The sequence below is a fragment of the Phytophthora parasitica genome (assembly GCF_000247585.1).
Source record: "Phytophthora parasitica INRA-310 unplaced genomic scaffold supercont2.3, whole genome shotgun sequence".
Lineage (NCBI taxonomy): Eukaryota > Oomycota > Peronosporomycetes > Peronosporales > Peronosporaceae > Phytophthora > Phytophthora nicotianae.
Genome location: NW_008648989.1, coordinates 2867479 through 2882787, shown reverse-complemented (window position 1 = coordinate 2882787; position 15309 = coordinate 2867479). Strand labels below are relative to the sequence as shown.

Below are 15309 nucleotides of genomic sequence, written 5' to 3'. Positions count from 1 at the left end.
AGTACTTGACAGGATAAAACTCTCAAATTGAATCTCTACATGTACTTCATTGCAACTTGATATTTGTAGTCTATCAGATGTGCGTCTTGACCGAAATGTAAGTCTACCTACACTTATGCCGATGTTGCAAGATGCTCGCTGCTAGCAATTTCAATGCCAAAGCCATTGGTGTCGAGACTTGACTCCGTCGCTGTCAGCAGACGCACCGATTTAACCTTCAAGTCGCGCACGATCTGCATGGCCATGCCAAAGATACTCTGACGCGCCATCAGCTCGCCACTAATCTGCAGGAGCTGTGCCGACCCATGGGTGTAGACGAGTACACCGCTGCCATGCTTCGCCACGTATCTCTGGGCCCACTGTGCTTGCAAGGCAGCCTCGAACCCATCTTCCACCAGGAACACCGGCACACTCTTCTGTCCGCTCACGTCGCCAAGCACAAGCGCGTGGTACGTCTGGTCCTCGTGTACAAGTGACTTGTATTCCATCGATGAAAACTCTCCAAACGGAGTAGAGATCTTTGTGACATTGGCCTGAGTTCGCTGAACAAGCGTCTCTGTGCGGACACGGTAGCAAATTAAGTCCGAGATCGTGACGAGCGGCAGATTGTGCGTCTGGGAGAACTCCTGGAGTTGCGGACGTCGCAGCATTCGGCCATCGTCTCCCATGATCTCGCACAAATAGCCTACAGGCTTGACTCCAGCCAATCTCGCGAGGTCGGTCGCAGCTTCCGTATGCCCAGCACGTACCATCACGCCACCTTCTTGTGCCAGCAATGGGAAAATGTGGCCCGGTCGGTTGAACGCTGTAGGGCTGATCTTTGCGTCCGCAAGTGCACGGATTGTGCGTGAACGATCAGCAGCAGAGACGCCTGTTGAGTTACCCTCCTTTAGATCGACCGTGATAGCAAACTTGCACTTGTGAGCCTCCGTGTTGTTTTCCACCATCAAAGGCAGCTGAAGCTCTTCGAGTCGAGAGGGCAGAGCTGGTACGCACACGATGCCAGTGGAATGACGCAGCATGAACGCGACGCGCTCCTCAGTAGCGAACTCAGCAGCAGCGATCAGATCGCCCTCGTTTTCGCGGTCTTCATTGTCCATGACGACTACGAAACCTCCCTGGCGAATGGTTTCAAGCGCTTCCTCGATGGACGAGGTGCCTACATTGTTGGTAGTGGGCTCGGTACCGTTGGCGACAGGGGTCGTAGTTCCAGTTGCCATGGTTTAAAAATTGAGTCTTGAGATGTGTGAAGATCACTGCAGCTTGTAGAATGAAGAGTGGAGTCCGCAAGGGAATCTGACATTGCTGCAATGCCGTGGGTGTTGGGTAACGAAGCCATTTGAGTGACAAACAAGTTTGCTAATCAGATCCCGAGCATCGCGATTGGTGAAAACAACCTGGCCAATCAAATGTTAATAATGTTAACCACATCATTTACGTTCACCCCATTAAACTACGTCTACCACACCACATACTTCAGCAAAACTCGACACCAAACATCAACAATGGCGGCGCGAGGAGTGCGTATTGGCTCGAAGGCGGACGTACTCAAGAACCTGCGCTCGCTGCTGCGCGTAGCGCGTACGCGTGGGTCGCAGGATTCTATCCGCGACTGCAAGTTCTCGCAGCAGATCCTAGCGCAGGTGCGGACTCTTAACAACTTAAGCCTCCAAAACACTCTCCGCCGCACAATATCTGACACGATGACACTATTTGTTCTTGCAGTACCGATCGCGACAGCATGAGAACGACCGTGCCAAAATGCGTGTGTACCGTGCTGAGGCTAGTGACTACCTGATGCTGCTGCAGGGCATCGAGGAGCAGCGCGTACGTGCATCTCCGTGTATCAATTCCAAATCTGAGTCAAATGTAACTGACAAGTCTCTTTATGCATCACTCCTCAGTTTTTGTGGGCGTTGGATGCGGGTGTGGAGAAGAAACTCACAGGACAGGAGATCGTCAACGCCTCAGCGCGTCGTGTGGGTCTCGAGGTGCCCGAGATGTACGCCGAAAAGCAGGCCGAAGAGGAACGAAAGAAGGCGGCAGCAGCGAAGTATCTCGCTGACAAGCGAGCAAAGGAGGCTACCGCTGGACAGTAAAACTGCTCTTGTGGCTGTGAATTGCAGGATGCAGGCTACGATTCGTATAGAAAATAAGGAACGTAGCTGGCAGACAGACCCAATATATCTGAGCGACTCAATGGCAACTCAATGGCACTGTAAAAGTTTGTTTCAAGTAATTGTTGGATAAGCAAAATTAAGACAAGGCGGGACAAGAACAAGCGTGACACCGGCAACTAGAGCGGTGTGTCTATGGACTTGCGTCGCCGAGATCGTCTCGGGAGGCAGCCTGCTCTGATGACAGCGTGGTGAGCACCACTCGACCCTGCCGAATGTCCATGATGACCAAGCGGTAGTATTTGCCCTTCTCCGACAGAACGAGGAGTTCCGTGGGCGTGATACCGCAGATAACAGCGGCATATTCACTGGATGCCGGGTAGTTGAGCACATATACCTCGTCTCCCTCTTGAAAGATCCAGTCTCGGTACAAGAACTTATTCCGGTAATATTTGGCCACAGGGGTGACCTCACGATCTGCATAGCATTCAGCACCTCATCAGTGATCATAACGGTATGAGAAAATATTACAAGACATATACCGGTGTCGAACTCCATACGTCGCTTCTTCGTTGCCTCATACACACTCGTGAGCTCCCGCACATCGTGGTCAATCTCGGACTGGCCCAGCTTGTTCTCCAGCGGCTGGAACACGTACCCGCCAGCGCGTTTCTTGATCTTCTGCGCCGTGTCTAGAACGAAACCCGAGTCCGAGTCGGTTTTATTCCGAGTACTACGCGTCTTACGAGTCGTAGTTCGAGCTGCCCAATTGACATACCAGAACGTTAAAATAAGTGCTCAGAACAACTAATAAAAGTTGTTTCTTACCATAGCTGTGGCCTCCTTTGCGCTGGTCGTGAAGGATCTCCATCTCATGGTGGATTTCTTCCAGCATATCTTGACGTAGCTTCTCGCAGTTAAGTTCGTACTCCGAGTTGGCCTCGTCACACTCGTAGTCAAAGATCACGGTTGTGCCGTGCTGGAAATAATCGCTCCGCTGCTTTGCCAAATGCAGCAGTCGGTCGCGCTCCTCAATCAGCGCTTGCAGTCTCTCTGTCATGTCCGGGTGTGTCTCATCCAAGATCTTACGTCTTGCGTTTTCGACGAACTGCATTTGGATCTGCAGTCGGCGCTTGGCTTGCTCTACGAGTTTTCTCGACGTCTCGGACGGACTCTCCAGATTGCGTTTGGTAGTCGCATCCGCTGTGGACGACGCGCCAGCTTTCAGCTTCCCATTGATCACCACGTTGGTACTATTCGCTGATGTGTTCTCCACTTCTCGCTGGCCCATATCGACATCCATGGGCTCGGGAGATGCATTAGATGCATTAGATGCAGGCTCCTTCGTCCCATTCGCACTCGAGGTCTGCGACTTGACAGCAGAGCTGGAACCAGCGGGTGTAGCCATCCCTGATTGGCGGGGTTGTTCCACCATGATTGTCGACATGGCAGATGACTTCTAGTACGTTGAGAGTAAGCTCAGGCAACTTGTACGTCGTTGCCAATGGTCAGGCGTACTGCAGCTGACGGCGGACGATTGAGATTCCTCTCGACCTCTTGTATGCGAAAAAGCAGCACCGGAACGGAGAGAGCAATGGAGATCTCTCGCGGGCCAATGCTTTGAAAGCTTTGGTTGGCAGTGAAGGTGTACGAAAAGCCTGCAGAGAGCTGCGGGCAATTGCGGGGACTCGAGGGACAGCGGAAGCTCTCCAGGGGGCTCCGACTTGTTTCTTGCGCTTTGGCGTCTGCTTTTCGACTGAGAGTCTCGATTCGACTGTTTCACACGGCCGAAATGCGACTTGAACTAAGTAAGTGGATCAAGTTGTGTGACTAACACGAATTTAGTCCGCCCGTCCGCCCGATCGACCGAACAACGAGCGGACGGAAATGATGTTGCATACATGTATACGTGTACAAAACACAGAGCAGCTGTTATTTCGGCGACTTCAAGATATCGTCGGTCAACGGGTGCAGACTGCACTGCAGTGTTCACAGGAATCCGTATCGTGAAGCCGAGGAGAGCACGAATAATATCTGTATTTAGCGGATTCCATGTACTAGTAGCCCAACGTGTGTACGACCAAGTTGTTGTTGCGGATTGTGGGTGTTCAGGAAAAGAATTGAATTGAAATATGGGCAATCATTGCTGTTACTGTAATGTGATCAAGAGATAACAAACTAGCCGCTAAAAAGCGCTAGAAATCAAAGAAAAGAGGCGCAGTATTTGTGCATGTAATTAAATTATGCGGTATCGTGATTACAATTTGTGAACGATAATGATTACATCGTTGTCGTATCACACTTACAAGATGTTGCTAAAGGAAGCAGGACCAGGTATGTAGCTACGACAGTCGTTTCCAGTAAGTACTGGCCACGACTGTCTCGAGAGAGCATGGAGAATACACGTATTCACTCGTCACGAGAGTTCATGTAAGCTGCAATGCAGCGGAACAATCTTCTAACATGCCACCAGCCAACCTCAGCAAATCCCTCACGACATGGCTGCACTGACTCGAAGACGCACTTCAGATCGAAAGCAAGGCAACACATTCAGTGGACACTTTTCTAAACAACCACAATCAACACCAGCATTTCTTCATAAATAAAGCAAAAAGTATTTGCTTCCCTATCTGATCCTGTGTGAACGTGCGTGTGCTGCTTCGACTTGAGCGTGTTATCCTTGCCACGTCCTCATCATCTCCCATTTTCTCGCTATCGCTGAGCCAGGGTGTTGTTTAAAAACACGAAGTCTCCGACTATTCTCGACATACGTTCTAGGAAGTCACGTAGGATGTGTTGAGCTTGGCTCCGATGGTGACAGCAATGCGCGAGAACCGTGACGCTCCACGCTTTAACACCTCGGGCTTGTGTTTCTCGTAGGCAGCTACGGCAGTCAGTAGTTTCTCGGACGCACCCAGCCCGGTCATGTCGGGTAACACTGACTTGAAGCTCTCGTCCACCTTCGTTGTAGTATCACCAACCGTTGTAGGAGTGTCAACCTTCAAAGCATCCGGCACTAATCCAGGAGCCACAGCAGCGACCGATGCAGCAGGAGCAACTCCATTCACAGCAGGCGTAGCAGTGGAAGAGGTCTCTGGCTTCACAGTCGTAGTGTTGGTAAGCGCCGTCGCCGTCGCAGTGGGCTGCGATAGTGGCTGTGACATCGTCGAGGCCATGCCCATGTTCTTGGACTGTTCGTACTCCTCCGCCAGCTTGCACTGCACCAACTGCTGCGAGATTTTGTTGATCATCTGTGCAAGACGTTGAGCCTGATGCGCCAACTTCGCCTGGTGCGACGGCGTCTTGGCTCGACTTTGTTGCATGATGAGCTCTTGCTGTTGCTCACGTAACTTGGCGTGTTGGGCTGTCAACTGCTGCTTACGCGCCTCTGGCAGCTTGAACGTTCGGTACTGCGCCGGAGTCAATGACGCCATGCCGTTCGTTGTACTGGTCTCTCCTGCAGACGACGTCGACACATCAATTGGAGTCTGTAACGAAGCTCCGAGACTTGTAGGCGATACGCCAGTTCCATTCGCTGTAGCCGGTGTGGCAAGGCCGTTCCCCGTAGCCAGCATCGTAGCCGGCGTTGCTCCCGATGCTGCAGGTTGCGCGGCTGCGTTCATACGCATCTGGTTCTGCTTGAGTTGCGCTTGCTGCTGAGCCAACAACTGTTGTCGCTGTTGTTGCTGCTGTTGGAGGAGAGCTTGTTGAGCCTGAAGCTGCTTTTGTTTCTGCTGACGTTGTTGCTCTAACAGTTCTTGTTTCTTGGCAGCTGCGGCTGCTGCAGCTTCGAGTTGCAACTTTTTCTTCTGCTCTTCAAGCAGTTTACGTTGAGCCTCTGCTTTCTGTTGTTCTTGCATCTTTTTCTGCTGTTCTTGTAGTTGTGCGAGTCGCTGAGCTTCCTGCGTCTTCTTGAGCTGTTCCTGTTGAGCTGCTGCAGTCCCATTGGCTCCGTTCCCCGCCGCAGCGCGCGTCTTGTTCTTCAAACGCTCCAGAATTGGCAGCACCTGCTTGTGAATGTGAGCTTCCACTCGATCCAGGTCGTTCTTGTTGCTGCTCGTGACCTTCGATGGGTCTTGCTGCAGGAGCGCGATGATGCGCTTCAAGTTTACTAGGAAAGTGTTGATACGCTCCTGCTGCTGATTGGCTGGTTTCTGCTTGACCATGCGCTCAAACTCGCGGTACACAATGACCAGATCATCCCAGTACTTCTGCTTCATCTCCTTCAGTCTCTCCACGTACGTCTGACTGCTGTTTCCAGTTGTAGTTGTTGTGGTCGTCGCAGTCGTCGCAGAGACCGCAGGAGTCGACGATGCAGTGGTAGCAGTCGTGCCATTCGGGAGCTGGTGCTTCAACGCATCGGCTTGTAACTGGGTCGTGTTCTGCGCACGCTGCAGCTCTCGCATCGCCGCCTGTTGCGTGTGTGCAGCTGCCAGTTGCTCCGGCTTGACGCCACGCTGCGCAGCCGTAAGAGTCGCCGCTGCTTGCGTCGTTGGGACCGTAGGAGCCGTAGTCTGCACCGTCGTTGCATTGGGAAGAGACATGGACGCAGTCGTGGCGCCAGTTTGCGGTGTAGCCATCATGGCTGTGGATGGAACAGCGGTCGTAGTAGCTGTAGCTGGCGTGGCGGCAATGGAACCTTGTTGCTGCTGCTGCTGTTGAAGCTGGTGCTGTTTCTGCATCAAATATTGCTGCTGTTTGCGCTGCAATTGTTGCTGCTTGCTCTTGTGGAGATGTTGGAGGCGAGTCCGCGCCAGTTGGTGTTGTTGCTGCAGAGTCTGGAGCTGTTGACGGCGCAGATCAGGGGCCACTCCTTGCTGTTGCTGCTGCTGAGTGAGCTGTTGTTGCTGGTTCAAATGCTGTTGACGAAGCTGCTGCGTCTCTTGGTTCTGCGTGTGCAGAAGCTGTCGCTGTTGGGCCTGGAACTGCACTTGGATACGTTGTAGCCACTGCTGCGCCTGCTGTTGCGGAGCAGTAGGGATACTCACTGACGGAGTGGTGCCAGCCGTCGTCGGAGCAGTACTGGTAGCGTTCAAGCCAGCCGTCACTGCCGGGTTTAATGCAGTCGAGGCGCCAACACTCACACCATTGGACACTGCAGCAGCCAGCGCCGCTGCGTTCTGTTGCTGAACTTGAGCTTGCGCTTGAGCCTGCGCTTGAGCTTGAGCTTGAGCTTGAGCTTGAGCTTGAGCTTGAGCTTGAGCTTGTGCCTGTGCCTGAGCTTGAGCTTGTGCCTGTGCCTGAGCTTGAACCTGAGCTTGAGCTTGTTGCTGGAAGTTGTTCATGGCTGCACTCACAGCAGCATTGTTCTGTTGAAACTGCTGTGCGTTCATGGCGCCCATGTTGGCGGCGTTCATGTTCATATTAAGTCCGTTGTTCATGCCAGTGGCTGCAGCGTTCATAGCGTTGGATGTCACGACGTTGTTGGCGTTAGCCATCATGTTGGGCTGCTGCATCTCGCCGGCACCGGGCTTCTTCTTGAGACTCATGATCTTACGCTGCATCTTCATTAGGTACGAGTTCTGCATACAAACAGCCACAGTCAGTACGATTATTCACTACACCAACAGTGATGTATCCTTACTCGGTCGGGGCTGCTGGACCACAGCATCAGCTCGAATTTGGCTGCCGATCCCCATACTTTCTGCTTGTCTACCTCGCCGGAGATACGCGCCAGCTCATGATACCTGCGTGTATACGCAATGTCAGTATATCTGGTGCAATTTTGACCCTAATAGGGAGCATGAGGGGAAGGGGGGAGGCGAGCCGTTTCCTGTCGATGCTTCTAGAGCGGCCGTAACCTCTCAAACGCTGCGAAGAGCACAGGGGGAGACGTACATTTCAGTGATCATCTTCTTGCGCATGTCCTCAGGGATCTCCGATCGCCATTGGCCTTCCATGGTGCTTCACGTCCCAATACCGACCACTTACGCGGTATTTTAGGGCTCTCTTTCGGCTTGGGCGATGTGAGCGCGAGACCGCAAAAGTGGAAGTGAGCGCTCAACGACGCAGGCGAGTAACGGAGATCGATGATTCGTCAAAATAAAGAATTGAAAACTCTGTGATTGGTGTAAAATGGAAAGAAACGGGTAAAGAGCGGCACTATTCCGGTTTATCACGGTACGATGATCAAAAGACGCTGGTAGCACAACACTACGCTATTTGTTTGGAGCGCCGCGCCCCAATCCGTTATGGCTGGACTGAGCACCATGAAATGCTACACCGGTTGACTACGAATATGACTAATCCAAGTTGAGATTATACTACTGACACAACAGGATCGCTTCCAAGCAATTTGTTGAGGCTGCGTTAGTGATGTCGAGAAAATTCCCTGAGCTGGGGAGAGTGGTGTACATCTAGCCTCGAGCAACTCGCAACGATGCGAAGCTAGCTCCTTGCTCGCCCCCATGGAGCTGGCAGCCCAGCGTGAAGCCAAAAGGGGCCAGCTCGCTCGCCGACCACTTGGTACTGCGGAGAGCTCCTGTGTGTTGAGCTGGATCGCACGATGGTGAGAATGTTTGGAGACTGATGTTCAGATGCATAGGAACGGATCTGATCACAGTGAAGACATCTCGGTGCGAACTACTTGGAAGTAACTTCCCCCCTCCCTTTGCTGCGTTGTCCGACGCGGGCCGCTAGCACACCGAGCCTTTCAGACGACATGTCAGCGCGAAGAGAAGTTGAAGCGTAGTAGTCGTGGCGTGTCCAACAATCAAGCGCTTGTAGCCAAGATAACGTCGTCCACTCAGAGAGCACAGCACGCCGTCAAGTTACAAAACCAACCAAGATCGACCTGCATCGGTCCCCACATCTTCGCGCAGAGCATGGAAATTCTCTCAGGATTTGTGATCACAGCGTCGTAAAGCTGCCGGTGTTGCAACTTGCACCGCACCACGTAAGTCGTTGCAACTGAGTCGCCTCGGGCCGAGGCTCGGCAAGTTGAGTACACAAGGTAAAACACGCAAATGCAGCGATGTTAATCACGCGCATCTAAATACCTTATCTTACGGCGAAAGACTTACGTTTGCTACACTTCTCCTCTCTCTCACTTCGTTATCTCGCTGCATATCAGTAGGCAAGAGTGTCTACTGCACATCGACCGTAGACATGACCTGCACGACGTTCGCCCACGGCTGCACGAAGAGCTCGACGTTGAACTTATTCTCGGTGGCGCAAGTGCCGCTGTTGCAGCGGCCGGGCGTTGCAGCCTCGCATCCGCGCACGTGATAGCGGAAATGGATGCCGTTGACGATCTGCTGCTCGATGGCCGTGACTTCTGTGAAGCATATCTGCGACTTGAGCGACGGGTTCTTCTTCTGCAGCGCCTCTATCAGCAGGTTCTCGGTGGCTGTGTTCTTGGTAGCGGGCATCCACTGACCCACGAGATGGTAGGTGGCTGCCTCCGTAGCTGTCAGTAGAGCACACAGCACCACCAGCAGTGACAGCAGGAACTGGGCTCTACTCATGGTGGCAGTAGTGGTAGTGGTGCGAGCAATACTCGACTGGGTTATCTTCTTCCAGCACTGGCGGTTCTTGAGCTTCTTCTCGAGTGAGACGCTCCTCCGGCGTATCTCTACAGCGATCTTCAGGTTTATGAAGCGTCGCATTTCAACAATGTAAACTATACGTAAATTACGGGTAGTTTACAAACAGTACTATTTTTCTTACCAGGGTCCAAAATAAAATAATACTCATAATATTAATTCGATTAATTAATTAATAATTAATTTTGAGCTTCAATTCATTCAAGAATTGTACCAATTCGTATATGAATCACCAGCGTACCAGAGCATCACAATCAACAACACCTCCCTTCCGCCATTCGTTGCTTGCGCTATCAAGTCCCTTCGATAAGTGGAGCCAACTGAGCCCACTTCCAAATCCAATCTCAAGCTCTCATCCTACCCCACTGTCCACCATGGTTCTCACGAGCAGTCAGATCTACTCTATTCTTTTTACCGCTATTGCAGACAACATGCACACCGGAATAGTTGTGGCAAGACCTACAAGAAGGGGAATGGCTATACGAACCTACTTAACTACCTGAGACGCAACCATGCTGACTACAAGCAAGACGCCCAGGAAGCTTCCCTGCACCAAAAAAAACTACACGTCGTCAGCCAGCAAACGCAGGATATCTACCGCTGGCTGGAGTGGGTGGTCTCTGGATGGCTACCTTTTGAATTCTTTAAGCACCGGAAATTCACTCTCTATTGTGTCAGAGGATACGCTGTCGAAGTACGTGAGGCTGGTGACCGAGGCGGTCGAAGCCAGAGTCGTGGATGAGCTTCCGGATGTGTCCAGACTCGTGTTGGACAGCTGGACTAGTAGCAATCGCCACTATGTAGCAATCATTGCGGTATACGTCAGTGCGGCTGGTACCGGAAGTCGCACTAGCAGTGACTAATTCGACGAGCTGAAATGCACTTCGCTCCGCTTCCTACTCTTGGCGTTCTCGCCTGTTGAATTGGAGCGCACAAAGCCAGTTTAACCTCATCGCGGACACTCTGGTCCGCTACAACAAGCCCTGGAAAGTGGTAAAGCTCGTGGTGGGAGATAATTGCTCGGTGAAGCAATGCATCGGGAACAAGGAAAGTGCCATCCCGTTGGTCGGTTGTACTAGACATAGACTTAACCTCGCCGTGAAGGACTTTCTCAAGGAGGAGGACGGACTTATTACGAAGGACCACGCGCTGATGTCGAAGCTGTGGACTATCAAGGACAGAGTGATTCTACACCGCGTCTCCCATCTCCACTGCTGTGGGATGAGATCACGTGGTCGAGTACGAGACGATTAAGAGGCGCGTGAATCTCCAGCCGTTCGTAGTACAGCTGGGTCACGGCACTCTTGTCGAGGATGAACGGCCAAGATTTCGCGAAGCGCTGTTGATGACATCCAGAGTGACCGGATTAAGGCAACTTTCAATATCGCCTCGTTCGAGGATATAAAGACTGATTTACCAATAGATAATTTGGAAAAACGAGATTAACCCTTCTAATACGGCCGCTGTTCCGGGAAACCCGGAATTCTTAACATATATATTAACATATGCCGGAATATCTGTAGTTTATATCCTTTTCTCGTGACACGTGGCTTGGTTCAGATGCCTGATTGGCTGAGACGGCAAGATGTGCAGAGCAAAATCCGTCCACCAACCTGTTCATTGCAATCTCCCTGCAAAACGGTTACAGCATTTGCAAAGACGCGACTCACAGATGACCATAATTCATTCAACAGTACGCTTTTCATTCACTCATCCTCACTGTCCACCTCGACCCTACGTTTGCTCACAAATCTTATTTGTCCTGAAACTCCGCTGGAATCCGCGTTCCATTCAGCCACTGCTGATGCCAGACTTCGTTGCAGGTAAGAGTGCTTCCATGTTGCAGTCTGCGGGCCTTGTTGCACAGCGTGACTCTTCCCTTTTGGCTGCAGAGCACGTGGCGCAAAAGTAGCTCGCCTCAAAGCTTCGTTCACCGGTGCCAGCGTATGCAGAACACACCTTGCAAAGCCACTGCCTGCGCTTCGAGCCGTTCAATTCACCCGTATGTTCCAGTGTATGCGCTCGCGCTGGTAGTGGCTCAGCAAGCAGAGCAGCCAGCTCGTCACCACCCATGAGGTCCACGCTCGTCTGGTTGAGTAAATCCACGTGAAGCATGAATGCAGCGTGTGTCGGTACAGGCAACCGTTTCTTCTTCATGGCCAGCTTGTGCACTATAAATGCGTTGACAAGCGCAATATCCACCAAGCCCAGGAAAATAGTTTTGTAGTACTTGCGCATTCTGATCGACCGCTGAATCGAGTAGCGCTGGAGCCTGAGCTGATCGTGGACATCGACACCGCCCATAGCTTCGTGGTAGTCTCTCACGAGCTGTGGGTAAGGCACGCGAGAGATAGATCCATCGGGTTCACGGCGAGATACATCAGTGAGCTGAGTAGAGCAGCCGGTAGCCAGAAATCGAACGGGCTTATTGTCCATCCAAAACAAAGCAACAAACTCTGGATGGCCCCTCCACGAAGCAATCTTATACGTTCCGCGAGCCATGCGTTTGGGCCTTCGTTTTTGCGTGAACTCAATCTGGCGGCACCAACCTTTCCTATCCTTGCGAATAGTACCAACATGGTAATGACCCATACGCAGCAGCTTGTGCGATAGTGGAATGGAAGTATAAAGTTGTCCGTGCAAATCAGCCGCTGAGCTGGTTGTCCACGCAGGACGTGTGTGAGATTCTGCACCACTGCTCGTTGAGCGACTGCATCCTCGTCCTTGTTGGCTTTACCGCAATAGATATCCAGCCTACACACACGCACACACCACAGTTAGACATCTCCTGAATAAGTCAACCTCATTTCACGGAACATCCCGAGCAAATAACGGACACTCCGTAGTAAAAGAAAATCATAGATCCGCAATAGGACTACGGACCTTGCACAATAAGCGGTTTTGGCACAGCAGGTCATGTAGAATTTTGTTCCCACTTGTTTGGCTTCGCTGACATGTATTGGCGCATGGGGTTGCGCCGATGCCACATTGAAACCATTCCTTCGTCAAACGAGATGCGAGCGCCAAGGCGATAGCCTCGGAAGAAAGTCTTCTGAATTGCTTGAAGAACCGGCCGAATTTTGAAAGTACGATCGGCACTCTCTGGTTGTCCAGCATTGTCATTGAAGTGCAAGTACTTCGCGATGTCGTGGAAGCGATCACGGCTAATGAATTGCCCGAACGTGCAACGTGAGAGAGCTCCTTCCACTTTGGTGATCCAGTGGCGGCTTAGACTCTCGCGCCGCGGTTCCAATGTTCGTGCGATGAGAAGACCGATGAACCGAACGATTTCATGGGGCTGTATGGGGTACTTTCGACGCAACTTGGCCTCGTACTCATCCACGGTGTACACGATAGTCGATGGAACAGTTTGTCGCTTCTGTACCGCTCGTTCACGCATACCTTCGGCTATCTCATGGATACTCTCCAGCTGATACCGGTTCGTTTCCTCAGCAATCTTGCGCCACAACTCTTTGGGTAGGAAAAAGTAGAACATGGCAAGCGGACTCGTAGCGTAAGCCATGGCAGTGCGTGTTGGGCCGTACGGTCCGTCGTACAGAGGTGCAGGGTCAAGCTGTAGTCGACCAGAGTCATCCTCCATGAGTGCGTCCCATTCCTCGGCTTGCAGTCTTTTCAAATCCGCTTCAGCTAGATCGAACTCCACGGGCACGTCATCATCCACGCCAGCAAAGTCTTCCACGCTCTCATCGTCACTTACAGCACCCGAAACGTCAGCTTCACTTTCGTCTTCATCTTCACTATTGTCCTCGTCCAGAAAAATGGACTCCTCGTCACCTTCAACGTCGGAATCCAGTGCGAGCAGCCAGTCGTCAACTCCAACATTGAGGTCATCTGGATCACTTCCTTCAAAGAGCCGATCACGCCTCAGTGCCTCCAAGAAATTGTCAGAGTCGAAGTCATCAAGCGAAACGCCATTACCGCGATCGTGGTCAAGAACACTCCTCGCAGACACCAATGTGTTACGTGCTTCCGTAACAGCACGTTCCGTATTGCCCGTGACCGAATCAGGACCATCCGGAACAGCGTCTTCAGTCTCCTCCGTAGTAGCCGCTTGATCCGGAATATGCTGATCGGTCATCCCCGGAACACCTACAGTACTATCCGGAATAACTTGAGCTGCACAATTCGTAACATCATCGTTAGTCAAAACACATTTGCTGCAGAAACGTTCTTGGCTTACCAGCCCGACGCTTTTTCGTAGATGAACGTGAGGTTGCAGAGCTACGCTTTGCCGTTGCTGCAGGTCTTCCGATTGAGGATGCTGCCGACGCACTGGCACGCACACTTGGCTGGTTCAATGGCTGTAGGACGTCTTGGGGTGTTGCTTTCGCCGCACGCCGCTGCTTACGTTTGGAAGTCTTTGCTTCAGCACGTGTCGGGCGACGTACTGGAACCGGAGGCGCCATACTTGGTGCTGGTGGTATGGCACTATCATTGAGCGGAGGTGTCAGACCGGCAGGCTCCACGAGTGGAGGCGTCGGGGCGTCGGGCATCGGACGCTGCGGCTTTGGTGTCACGCTCGGAGGCATCGAGCGTCGGGCGTCGAGTCGACGAGCATTGAGCGTGTTGGAGTCAACTGGAGAGAGAGACCCGGAGGCAACCCCAGCAGATCAGGAAACCAGCCTTGTTGCTTGCAATGCTTCACCAAGTTCTTCTCGCCTTCATTGGTACGATGTTAGGAAAAAGTTACTGTAGTGAAACAACACGATGCCGCGTACCGACAAAGAAGTCGACCCCTTCAGTCCCTGCCACCTCCCCCCCCCCCTCGGTGGCAGGTAACGATGGTGGTTGCTTAGGCCTGTAGACTTGCGGAATGTCCACCCTTTCTTCCTGAGTCTGAACCAGAGTACTTGGAAGGTCTTGGGATCGATGAACGCTTCCATTGCAGAGTGAATGTCTTCCCTTCGGCGCGAGTCTTGGAATGAACGGCTGGGAGCTCCCACAAATTCTTATACGCGGGACCCTATCCGCTTCCCGAAAATCTCATGTCTCATCGCACGAAGGACGCTACAGTTGCCCTGCTAAACATTATCATATACAAAAAGCTATATGCGGATTTCGAGCATGGAGGATCTGTAGCGGAGAGTCCTGAATACTTTCACTTCTAAATCTAAGTTCCGGATTATCCGGAATGCTCGTATTAAAAGGGTTAATTGTGCCGCGCTGCTACTGCTACTACGGCTACTCTTGCTACATTTAACATGCTGACGCGCTAACTCCGCAGAGAGGTGCGAGTTGAGCGCTACGGAAATGAACGATATTCTCTGATTTATGACCTATCCCTTTGTCAAATTATAGATCTTTAATATGAGACATTATTTTGACTGGACATATCCTTCATTGTGCTTGAAGAACATAGCCAATATAAAATCTCAAATTAGAGATGCATGATTGAATAGGACGTGCACTAAACTGATTCCGCGCACTGATTTGGTATTTTCCGTTATTGCCCTCTTATGGTATCGATAGAAGGTGCTCGCGACGCTTACGTTGATCAGTTGCAAACGGCGTAAATGTGGTGGAGTGGGATTCGCAAAATCGCGTTGCGATCCACTCAGACACACAGTGCCCTGGACTGCCGACTGACGGAGGGGGTACTCCGATAACCGTGGGGTTGCTGAGGGCTC

At 51.9% G+C, this 15309-nt stretch overlaps 7 protein-coding genes across 8 annotated transcripts; 1 reads left to right on the top strand and 6 right to left on the bottom strand.

Annotated features, from left to right (window-relative positions):
• Positions 1 to 11: 11 nt before the first annotated feature.
• On the bottom strand, positions 12 to 1297 carry PPTG_02036 (3,4-dihydroxy-2-butanone-4-phosphate synthase). Its single transcript, XM_008895428.1, has one exon. The coding sequence runs from the start codon at positions 1218 to 1220 to the stop codon at positions 114 to 116; it is 1107 nt and encodes a 368-aa protein (XP_008893676.1). The 5' UTR covers positions 1221 to 1297; the 3' UTR covers positions 12 to 113.
• Positions 1298 to 1477: 180 nt separating this feature from the next.
• On the top strand, positions 1478 to 2294 carry PPTG_02035 (hypothetical protein). The gene is made up of 3 exons (XM_008895427.1): positions 1478 to 1643; positions 1726 to 1827; positions 1905 to 2294. Exons 1-3 carry the CDS (start codon positions 1506 to 1508, stop codon positions 2097 to 2099), a joined length of 435 nt encoding a protein of 144 aa, XP_008893675.1. The 5' UTR covers positions 1478 to 1505; the 3' UTR covers positions 2100 to 2294.
• Positions 2212 to 3872, bottom strand: PPTG_02034. 2 transcript variants are annotated; one of them, XM_008895426.1, is made up of 3 exons: positions 2946 to 3872; positions 2660 to 2878; positions 2212 to 2594 (listed from the first exon to the last, which is right to left on the bottom strand). In XM_008895426.1, the coding sequence occupies exons 1-3, from the start codon at positions 3562 to 3564 to the stop codon at positions 2311 to 2313; spliced, it is 1122 nt and encodes a 373-aa protein (XP_008893674.1). In that variant the 5' UTR covers positions 3565 to 3872; the 3' UTR covers positions 2212 to 2310. The 2 variants fall into 2 exon arrangements, with proteins under 2 accessions (XP_008893674.1, XP_008893673.1); XM_008895425.1 differs by having other exon boundaries at positions 2212 to 2878.
• A 488-nt stretch (positions 3873 to 4360) lies between these two features.
• On the bottom strand, positions 4361 to 8105 carry PPTG_02033 (hypothetical protein). Its single transcript, XM_008895424.1, has 3 exons — positions 7956 to 8105; positions 7702 to 7804; positions 4361 to 7639 (listed from the first exon to the last, which is right to left on the bottom strand). Exons 1-3 carry the CDS (start codon positions 8015 to 8017, stop codon positions 4892 to 4894), a joined length of 2913 nt encoding a protein of 970 aa, XP_008893672.1. The 5' UTR covers positions 8018 to 8105; the 3' UTR covers positions 4361 to 4891.
• A 368-nt stretch (positions 8106 to 8473) lies between these two features.
• PPTG_21174 (hypothetical protein) lies at positions 8474 to 8659 on the bottom strand (the record flags this gene model as incomplete). The annotated part of the gene is made up of 1 exon (XM_008895627.1): positions 8474 to 8659. The coding sequence occupies one exon, from the start codon at positions 8657 to 8659 to the stop codon at positions 8474 to 8476; it is 186 nt and encodes a 61-aa protein (XP_008893875.1).
• A 543-nt stretch (positions 8660 to 9202) lies between these two features.
• PPTG_02032 (hypothetical protein) lies at positions 9203 to 9583 on the bottom strand (the record flags this gene model as incomplete). Its single annotated transcript, XM_008895423.1, has 1 exon — positions 9203 to 9583. The coding sequence occupies one exon, from the start codon at positions 9581 to 9583 to the stop codon at positions 9203 to 9205; it is 381 nt and encodes a 126-aa protein (XP_008893671.1).
• Positions 9584 to 11452: 1869 nt separating this feature from the next.
• PPTG_21173 (hypothetical protein) lies at positions 11453 to 14211 on the bottom strand (the record flags this gene model as incomplete). Its single annotated transcript, XM_008895626.1, has 4 exons — positions 11453 to 12196; positions 12256 to 12415; positions 12598 to 13798; positions 13863 to 14211. 4 exons carry the CDS (start codon positions 14209 to 14211, stop codon positions 11453 to 11455), a joined length of 2454 nt encoding a protein of 817 aa, XP_008893874.1.
• Between the last annotated feature and the right edge of the window lie 1098 nt (positions 14212 to 15309).